The following is a 10,590-nucleotide window of genomic DNA, read 5'->3' on the forward strand; positions in this document are numbered from 1 at the left end:
AATTCTGTGTGATGGCATACCTCCATGATCCTAGCACTGGGGAGGCTGAGGCAGGAGGAGCTCCATGAGTTTAAGACCAGTTTGAGTTTGCTACATAGTAAGTTAAAGGGCAGCCTGAACTACAGAGGGAAACCCTTTCTCAAAAAACAAAAAATAAAAATAAGCCATGTTGGTTGCTCACACCTGTAACCTGGATACTTGGAAGGCTGAGGCAGGAGAGTCACCATGAGTTGGAGGCCAGCCTGGGCCACATAATGAGCTCAAGGCTAATCTGAGCTACATAGTGAGACTCTGTCTCAAAAGATTGAAAGAATAAAACTTTAAAAATCTGGAGCTGCAGCTCAGTGCTAAGAGTTCTTGCCTAGCATGCACAAAGTCCTATGTTTAATCCCCAACACACACGAAAAAAGAAAGAAAGAAAGAAAAAAAAAGAAAGAAAATGCAATACTAAGAAAGAAAATAACACTTTATAGGTAAATGGGTACACCTTGAGAACATACTCAGTAGTGAAATAAGACACACATATAAACATCATATTATTTCATTAATATGACAAGTTGAAAAAAAAACATATGTATATGTGCACGTATATGTATATAAGAAATAAAACAGGGCTGGGGATTTAGCTCAGCGGCATAAGCGCCTGCCTAGCAAGCTCAAGGTCGTTAGTTCGATCCCCGGTACTGCCAAAAAAAAGATAAATAAATAAAATAAAATAAAAAAACCCTGTGCATGGTCCACATCCATAACCCCAGCATTCTAGGGGGCTGAGGGATGAGAACCGTAAGCCCAAGCCCAGCCTGCACAGCTAACAAGTGAGTGGGACCCTGTGTCAAAATAAAAGAGGGCTGGAGTTACAGTTTAGTACAAAGGCCCTGAGTTCAACCTTCAGTACTGGAAATAAAAAAGAAATAAAAAATGTCAGTTGTATGTTTTCCATTGTGATTAAAAAAACACACAAGATACTCATAATTTAATATCTAATGTCTCAGATAATGCCTTTCTTTTTGAGACAAGGTCTCACTATGTAGCCCAGGCTGGCCTTGAACTCACAGTGACCCTCCTGCCTCAGCCTCCCAACTGCTGGAAGCACAGGTGTGTGCCGCCATCCTCGGACTCAGATAACATTTCAAATGTTTCCAGAGACCCTTATCTAGTTCATTGTGAAACACTGAGAACGTTATGACTCCGTATCTCGCTTGTTCTTATTTTTGTAGCCTTCCCTTCTTACAAATGCACTGTTTCAGGCAGATTATGTTACAGTGTCGTCTTCTGAGAACTCCATTGTTGCTCTTGGTGGCTCCACAAGAAAATCTGGTTTCTCTTCTCTTTCAAACTGGGAGAGGATCTGAGCAACAGTGGTTTTAAATATCTCAATAATGGAAGTAAATCTGGGACGAAATGATCATCCGCGAGGGAAAACTGTAAAAAGGAGAATTGTGCCAGGCAGGTGGCGCACACCTGTAATCCAGCACTCGGGAGGCTGAGGCAGGAGGGTCACCGAGAGTTCAAAGCCAGACTGAACTACAGAGCGAGACTGTTTAAAAAACAAAACCAACCAAACAACAACAAAACAGAGCAAAACCACTTTGGGCCAGGAGTGCGGCCAAGCACACCTTAGGCCCTGGGGCCCATCCCTAGCACTGAAAATAAATTATTCTGGCTACAGACATAACACATCCATATTGCAAAAATGTCTCCCGGACATTTTTGTCTCCCAGAGACACCTTTTAAAATGGTCTTCATTTCTCAGGGGGACCTCATTCAATCGGAGGCGATTTTAGAGAGGGCTTTGTGACTGGGATTGCACAGTGTGTACCCCTGTCCAAGCCGGTCTCATGGGTCGCTGTGCACTTTCCCGTGTCCCTGGTCACCCCGTCTTCACCCGACCCTGGGGCAAAGCTTGGACTCCTTTATTTCCTGTTCTTTCCCAAGCCTCAGGCGCTGTCTGGGCCATGGGAAAAAGTGCGCCATTGTCCTCCATCTGCGAGAACAGGCAGCCCACGCCTTTCACGGTGCGATGTGGCTAGGGTTTGTCCCTGGCTGGGACGGGGCTGTTGCAGTTGGCAGGCTCTGCTGGGGGCCGGGCGGGCCCCAAACATGGGGAATCAGCCTTCAGCAGGCGGGGACAGTGAGCCAGGCACTTCTTAGGTCACTCACAGTGGGCTCTGCAGACCTCATGGTCAGACTGTCCCTTGCCTCTAAATAGAAATTCAGCAAAAGAACAAAAGAAATCACCAAGGCCAGGTGTAGTGGCTGGAGCCTGTAGTCCGCCTGAGGCAGAAGGATCGCTGCGAGTTCAAGGGCAGCCTGGGCTGCATAGAGACCCTGCCTCAAAAACATTTCAATTCCCAGTATCCCCCCAAAGAAAAGGAGGAAAAGGAGGCGGCAAAGCAGCAGAGAACAACAAACCCAAAAGCCTAATCCTCCATGATTCGATATTTCAGTCCCCAAAGGTAAAGATTTGGGAAGCCTCTATTCCTTTTCTATTTAATATGTTTTTACCATTTATGAGTTTATAACTCTCATAAAGGTGCTAACTGATAGAACTGTGGGGGACCGGCGGCTGCGGCGGCTGAAAAGTATGAAATATAAATGACCTTTGGGAATGCGGGGAGAGACACCCCCGACCCCCGGGGTACGGCATCTCCACCCGGGGTCGGTGATCTCTCCGTGGAACACGGAGTGAAGCACATAAGTAGCCTGGGCTTGGGGTGGAACCTAAGGGGGCATTAGGGATGCACAGGTAGCCTATTGGTCTTTGTTTGGCACCAGAGGTAGATTCCTAAGGGTGGGGGAGATGGGAGCTCCTTGGCTTTACCGGCTACAGTGTCCGTCCGGCCTGGGCCAAAACCCTTTCACTAACATTCTCTTTGGTTGATGGGGGGTTGAGACAGGGTTTCCCTATACAACTCAAGCTGGCCTTAAACTCACTATGTAGCCAAGACTGGTGTTGAATTCTCAGCAACCCTCCTGCCTCAGCCTCCCAAGCTGTAGAATTATAGAAGTGTGCTCCACCAGGCCTGGCACATTTCTAGTTCTGACAAGATTCAGCCTATACTTTTGTACTGCAATTAAATCTTATACTGATTCTTTCAAAAACGATGATCTAGTATACACTGCAAACATGACCTATTATAAGAATATAGACAGTTTTATAAATTGGAATCATTCCATTTAGCCATACTCACTACAAATATTCATTTAATGGGTTTTGGTTTATGTTGATTAGAAATGATGAAAGTAGAGGTGGGCACAGGGGTGCTCACCCATGATCCCGGCACTGGGAGGCTGAAGCAGGAGGCTCCCAAGTTTAAAACCAGCCTGGGCTACACAGTGAGTTTGAGGCCATCCTGAACTACACAGGGAGACCCTATCTCAAAAGAAAACAATTTTTAAAAGGAAATGATAAAAGCTAATGATTCTGCCCTCTCTCCTCCCCGGCCCGCTTTCTCCAGCAATCCCCATAGAGACTGCGAAGCAGAACCCGAACGTGGCCTTGGTCCTCACCTCTCACGGAGGCCACATCGGCTTCCTGGAGGGGATCTGGCCCCGGCAGTGCACATACATGGACCGCGTCTTCCAGCAGTTCGTGCGGGCCATGGTGGAGCACGGGCACGAGCTGGCGCGCACGTAGCCATGGCCACAGCCAGGGCCACGGCCAGGGCCACGGGAGGTGGCCGGGGGAGGACTAGGCCTGGCAGAGGCGCCTGCTTTGGGAACACAACGACTTCGACTTCGTAGCGAGACACCGAGCCTAGTTTAGATTGTCACCCTCGTAGCTTCTGTTTTCCTAGGCCTTACCAAGTGCGACCTTAACAGCAGTAGTCCGCCCTCCGAAAACCGCAGTGTGAGCCGAGTAACTGCTCAGGGTTTCCTGGATGCTGGGAGTTTCTCGGGGACTCAGCCTAGCGGACTTAGCAAGGGGACTTTGCACAGGTTGAGAGATCCGAGTTGCTCAGACACAAGCTAGAAACAGTGCGTGCGGCGGGCGCTGCAGCATACAGGGGCAGCCCAGCGTGGACTCCTGGGCCCCCACTGCTCAGGGGCAAGCGGACCCCATGACCCGACTTCCACACCGCACTTTTACTCTGGTGATGTTAAACGAGGGCTGGTTTGTGTTTTGTAACGATTATGATTTACAGGCTTATTTTTAAAATAGTGTATGTGCACATCTATATCATTATATTGAAATAAATTGTATCATTTTAATTATTTCCTCGTGGGTTTTCAATCTATGAAAAGGATCCAAAAGGCAACCCCTGGGAAGTAATTTATGACAGTTTCATACATACATTAATAAGAATCTGGTTTGAGGGGTTGTTTGGTTTGGTTTGGTTGGTATTTGAGACTCGCTATACAGGTCAGCCTGGCCTTGGATATGATCACTATATGGCCTCAAACTTGCAGTGACCCTCCTGCCTCAGCTTCACAAGTGCTGGGACTATAGGTGTCTGCCTCTGCACCCTGCTCATTAGAAATACTAACACTGTCTTGCTTTACTGTTTCCAGAGTATTGGGCCCATATCATTTATACAAGTTAATATTTTCATGCTTGGTGTGGTTATGCACACCTGTAATCCCAGCGCTCAGGAGGCTCAGGCAGGAAGATTGTCATGGGTTCCAGGCCAGCCTAGACTACATAGTGAGACCCTGTTTCAAAAAAATACTACAGAATCATATTTTTAAATTTCCTTATTAAGATACAGTTTACACATAAACCAGATTGAGACCGACTCTCCGCCCAGAAAACAGAATAGGCACATTTTCCAGCTCTTCTGGGCCGTCCCTCTCCAGGCCTTGACTCCCAGGCTAGCATCCTAAACACAGTGCAAACTGGGATTTCTTCAATATGTAAAAATCTCCTGCAAGGTGAACAAGGCTCACCACTCAGCAGGATAGGACAGCTCGCAGAGGGGAAATAAGGCACCCCTGAACCACACAAACAGACACCGGGCCTCACGACAGTCAAGAAGAATGCAAACAAATAATAGTTCTCATCTAATAGGGGAGCAAAATCTTAAAAAACAAACAAAAAATCCTCCCTCCCCCAGAAAAGAAAAAGAAAAGAAAGAAAGAAAGAAAGGAAAGAAGAAAATGTGCTTTTTCTAGTGCTGGAGATTGAATCCACTCATCTACATCTGAAGCCCCATCAAAAATGTTCACAGTGTTGGAGCCACGCGCGCTGGCCAGGCTGTAACCCCAGCACTGGGAAGGCTGAGGCAGGAGGGTGGAGAGTGAGAGGACAAGCGGGGAAGCAGGCGATCCTGACCCCCCAGTCCAGTTCTGTAAGGTTGGGGTGACTGCTACTGACTGCTACGCCGACAGAAGCACAAAAACAACACAGCTTCTTATAAGGAACTGGCCACCATCTGCCAGGTCACTTTTTAATGCCTATTTCCTTTGATGGAGAAATCCCATTTCCAGATCCTACACTAGGGAAGTGCTCTGTGATCCAGCCGTTTACCAAAGCAGTGCCATTAATAGGAAAAGACAGAAAACACCCACCCGGTAATGTGGAGCCAATTAAAGCGGGTGAGGTTTACCCACAGTAACATTGCACCATTTCAAAATGTTACCCACAGTAACATTGCACCAGATCAAGACACATAAAGGCCAGGCTGGACCAGAGTACTTCAGACTGGGGCTTTGTCAGGTGTATGTCTGTATTATTTGTTTTGGTATAGAAATTGACCTCAGGGCCTTTGCACTGCATACCTCCCCAGCCTTTGCACTTCTTTATTTTGCAACAGATCCTCACTGAATTGTCCACACCGGCCCTCGGTTTTGTGGCCTTCCTGCCTCAACCTCCTGAGTGCCAGCATTACAGGCACTGTAATGAGATGACACAGTCAGGCAGCCATGGTATGAGAATTCACACATGCGCTCTGTGGGCTGCTACTCGAAGCAGGGAACCAGGTGCCTTAGCAGGTGGACAAACCTGACACTCGGTCAGCCAGGTGCCCAGCTCATCTGAAGAACGTGGTCCTTTTATTTCCAGCCTTGGCTTTTTCACCTGACTCTGTCTTCTCATTCTAATTTACAGAAGAGTTTCAGTACTGGATGAGACAAAGAACTTAAAGTGGTGAACATGGCACACAGTGAATTTAGCAGGAATTATTAAAGTAGCAATCTAGACATGCTGTAATTCCACACAGCCCTCTTAAACTGGCCATTCCGATTACTGCATGTTTAGATAGGTTTCTCTGCAGATTAGCTCCGCATCCTATTCACGTATTCCATAATTATTTAGAGGCCCAAGTTGGTTTTTTGTTTGTTTGTTTGTTTGTTTGTTTTGTATTTTTACCGGTACCAGGGATCGAACTCACGACCACAGACTTGCAAGGCAGGCGCTTATGCTGTTGAGCTAAATCCCCAGCTCCTGAGGCCCAAGTATTTTGGCGCACACCTGTAACCCCAGCCTGGGGAGGCTGAGGCAGGAGGATAGCCACAAGTTCATGGCCAGCCTGGCTACATAGTGAGTTCAAGGCCACTCTGAAATGTATAGCAAGACCCTGTCTTGAAAAATAAAATCTTTCCTTTTTATTTTTTTGGCATGGGAATTGAACCCAGGGCCTTCTACATCCTCAGCCTTTTTTTTTTTTTTTTTTTAATTATTATTTTGAGATAGGGTCTTACTATGTAGTTCAGGCTGGCCTCGAACTCATGGTGACCCTACTGCCTCAGCCTCCCCAATGCTGAAATTACAGATGTACAATACCATGTCCAGCGAAAATTTTTATTACTTTTTGTAAAACTACTCTGAAGATGTATTTTGGGACCTACTAATGAATTGCAATATGCAGTTTGAAAAGCCAATGGTAAAGTAGAAACCACTAGAGATCAAGGCACACACAATTGCTTGGCATGTTATGTACAGCCATAACAGCCCTTCTCTGTCTTTCTTTTTTCTTGTGTGTGTGTGTGTGTGTGTGTGTGTGTGTTCTTGTTTTTTTATTTTTTATTTTTTTTATCGATACCAGGCATCAAACTCACGACCACGCACTTGCAAGGCAGATGCTTATGCCACTGAGCTAAATCCCCAGCCCCATGTGCTTTTTTTATTTTTATTTTTTTTCAATCAGATCTTGGTACAGTTGCAATACACACAACGGTCACATTCAACATAGAAGATTCCTACTGTGCCTGCTGTCTTGATTATTTTTCTTCCCACTCCCCTCCCCTCCCCTCCCCTCCCCTCCCTTCAACCTCTCTTCCCCTCCTTATTTACAAAAGTTTTGATTCCATTCTCTCCTTATATTCTCTTTTTATCCCCCCCCCATTGAGCGTTCTCTTGCTAGCTCACACCATCTGTTACACACCTGGCCCATTTACACTGTTATTTTCTCACACCCAGAGAAATTATGCCCTGCTTAACCACGCGTGCCTGGTTGATTTCACTGAGGAGTACGGGCTGACGCTGCATCCATGTACCTAGAAAGCTCTCAAGATTATCCTCCTGGATGGCAGGACAGTACTCCACGGTACAAAAGACTCGCTACTTTATCCATTCATCCGCGGACATAGCCCTTCCTCTGGCTTCTGCCAGTGGACTGGAAGGCTGGGTCTAGGTTCTTCACCTTATCTCCTCTGGTCCAGCAGTGCCTGGCTCATACACGGTTCTTAGGAAATATTTGTTATTAATAATACTGTGCCTAATATTTAATGCTTAAACCCTTGGAAGCCCGGTATAGTGGTGCACAGCTGTAACCCCAGCATCAGGGAGGCTGATGCAGGAGGACTACCAGGAACTCGAGGCCTGCCAGGGCTATACAGTGAGAGCCTGTCCGAAAAAGAAAAAAATATTCAACCCTGCATCCCTCTGGCAGAATCTTAAGTAGAACTTGGAGACAAATCAGGAGTGGGAAAGGGCACCTTGGGCAGCCTCGCTCTGAGTCAGATTGTCTGGGAAAGCAGTCTGTTTCCCTGCAGCCCTGTTACAGTGGTAATTCACAATCTCACAGTCGCTCTGTTAGTGCTGGTCACACGGTGAGCACCTGGCTGCTTAGATCTTAAATTGGAGCCTGCAAGGTCGGGTGACATCCAGCGCCTGGGAAAGCTGCTATTTTAGCTCCAGTTCTCACAGAAAGGCAGTATTTTGGGCCCGACCTTTTCTAACAGTGAGCTGGGATGCACAGAGGCCGGACAATCACACGGGCTTCAGTAGGGACCTGGCGCAGTAAACTGCAGCACGAAGTTGCTTTCAATGTTTTGCTTTTAAATTTTATGTCTAAGTACAGAAATAGACATTTTGTATCCGTGGGCCTTGTGCTGATAAAAGAACAGTAGGTTCTGCTTTGTCACATGCATTCAAATACTGGCCTGGGGTTGACTCTGTTCCTGGGGGACCCAGGTTCTGTTCACGAAGTCTTGGTCTACATCTCTGTCTCCAGGAGTTCTACCTGTTCTATTGCCTAGAAGATTTAATGTTTGTTTTGACATTTAGATCTCTGATCCATTTCACTTTTAGTTCATGATTTTAGCCTTCAGCAGGTGGCAAGACAGTTTTCCCAGCACCATTTATTACAGAGGCCGCCTTTCTTTCTTCCAGTGAACATGTTTGGCTCCTTTGTCAAAGATAAGGTGGCTGTGTGTGTTTGGAGTTCTTTCTGTATCTTCTAACCTGTTCCACTGATCCTCAGGTCTGTTTCTTTGCCAGTGCCATGCTGGTTTTATCACAGTGGCTTTGTAGTATAGCTTCAAATCAGGAACCATGATGCCCACTGCCTTTCCTTTGTTGCTTAGAATTGCTTTTGCTATTCAAGGTCTCTTCTGGTACCAAACAAACTTTAGGATTGTTTTCTCTAAATCTGTGAAGTGTGCTGTTGAAATTTTGATCAGGCTTGCATTAAATCTGCACAGAAATTTTAGAAGTATGGCCATTTTTACCATATTGGCTCTTCTTATTCAAGAGCAAGGGACATCTTTCCATGTTCTCATACCCTCTTTGATCTGCATTTTTCAGAGTACTATAGTTTGTAATGTAAGGGTCTTTTATGTCCTTCATCAGATTGATTCCTAACTATTTCATTTTGGGGAAAGCAATTGTGAAAGGTGTTTCCCTGGCTTATCTCTGTCAGGCTGATATTTGTGTATTGATTTTTGAGTGTCTGAGGGCTGCAGGGGACACAGACTGCTTTCCCAGACAATCTGAGTCGAGAGCTATTGATTTCTGAGTGTTGACTTTGTGTTGAGCTATGCCACTGAATTTGGTTAATAAGTCTAGAGTTCTTTGGTGGAATTTGGGAGTTTTCTATGTAAGTATCATGTCATCCACAAACTAAAAGTAAAATGGATGAAATATCTAAATATTAAAACAAACACTAAATCTGCTGGAAGATAGAATGGGTAGAACTCTTGAAGACAGAGGTGTAGGCTTTGTAGGCTTCATGAATAAAACCCAGATCACACAGGAACTGCATCTATTGAGATGATCGTGTGAGTTTTGCCCTTGGCTCTGTTAATAAGTTAATAGAATATTACACTTACTGACTTGCATATGCTGACCCTTCCCTGCATCCCTGGGATGAATCCTACTTGGTCGTGGTGGATAATCTTCTCGATGATTTGCTGCATTCTGTTTGCTAGCACCGTATAGACGACTTTTGCATTAGGGAGATTGGCCTGTAGTTGTTTTTTAGTTAGACCTTTCTCTGGTTTTGGTATTGGGGTAATGCTTGCTTCCAGGAATGAGTATGGAAGTATTGCTTCCTTTCAATTTCATTAAAGAGTTTGAGAAGTAACAGCATAAGGTCTTCTCTAAATTTCTTGTAGAATTCAATAGTGACTCCATTAGAGCCTGGGCTTTTATTTTTTTGGTAGGTTTTTAATGACATCTTCCATTTAATTGATGGATATTGGTTTATCTAGAATTTTCATGTCTTCATTATTCAGCTTTTGTAATTCATATGCGTCTAGGAATCTGTCCACTTCTATGTTTTCTACCTTATTAGGATATAGGTTTAAAATACAACAGAACAAGACAGAACAAAGCCAATCAAGACAATGCAGTGAAATCAGTACAGAGCTTCAGAGCAGGACACCAGGATAATACTAATAGGTACCATAGTATACCTCGTTATCTTCACAGTAGTTGTCCATTCAGTCAGGTATAGCAAAATCAAACCAAAAACAGAATACTGTAAAACCAATTAAAACAGAAAATTGAACAGAGCAAAACAATTAATCAGAATAAAGCAAAACAGTGAAAACAATATTGGCCTTCAAAGACAAGACAGAAGGAAATCCCCCATATTTGCTATATTGCATATAGTCATCCTTGACGTAGGTGCTGATGATCTTCTGGATTTCTGCAGGACCTGTTGTGATTTTACTCTTTTCATTTCTAGTTACATGGCTTTGAGTCTTTTCTTTCCTTTTTTGATAAGGTTGGCTAAGGGCTGTCAAATTTGTTTAATCTTTCAAATAATCTACTCTCCAGGGGCTGAGAATTTAGCTCAACAGTTTAAGTACCTGCCTGGTTTGATCCCTGGTACAAAAAAAAAAAAAAAAAACACTACTCATTCATTGATTCTTTTCTGTCTTACTGGTTTGCTTTGTGTTTTGTTTTGGTACCAGGGATGAAACTCA

At 44.8% G+C, this 10,590-nt stretch overlaps 1 protein-coding gene across 3 annotated transcripts in view; it reads left to right on the forward strand.

The window, feature by feature from the left end:
• Abhd3 (abhydrolase domain containing 3, phospholipase) overlaps nucleotides 1–4,215 on the forward strand; it is a 35,861-nt gene extending 31,646 nt beyond the window's left edge. For 2 of the 3 annotated variants that reach the window (XM_063231860.1, XM_063231858.1), the window contains one exon: nucleotides 3,459–4,215. In XM_063231860.1, the coding sequence (XP_063087930.1) occupies nucleotides 3,459–3,637 (179 nt within the window). In that variant the 3' untranslated portion in view covers nucleotides 3,638–4,215. Of the gene's footprint in view, nucleotides 1–2,355; nucleotides 2,457–3,458 lie in introns of all 3 variants that reach the window. The other variant, XM_063231859.1, reaches the window with a different exon arrangement.
• The last annotated feature ends 6,375 nt before the right edge of the window (nucleotides 4,216–10,590 follow it).

The sequence above is a fragment of the Cavia porcellus genome, unplaced genomic scaffold, assembly GCF_034190915.1.
Source record: "Cavia porcellus strain 051 isolate PalLab524CR breed Dunkin Hartley unplaced genomic scaffold, mCavPor4.1 scaffold_20, whole genome shotgun sequence".
Taxonomy (NCBI): domain Eukaryota; kingdom Metazoa; phylum Chordata; class Mammalia; order Rodentia; family Caviidae; genus Cavia; species Cavia porcellus.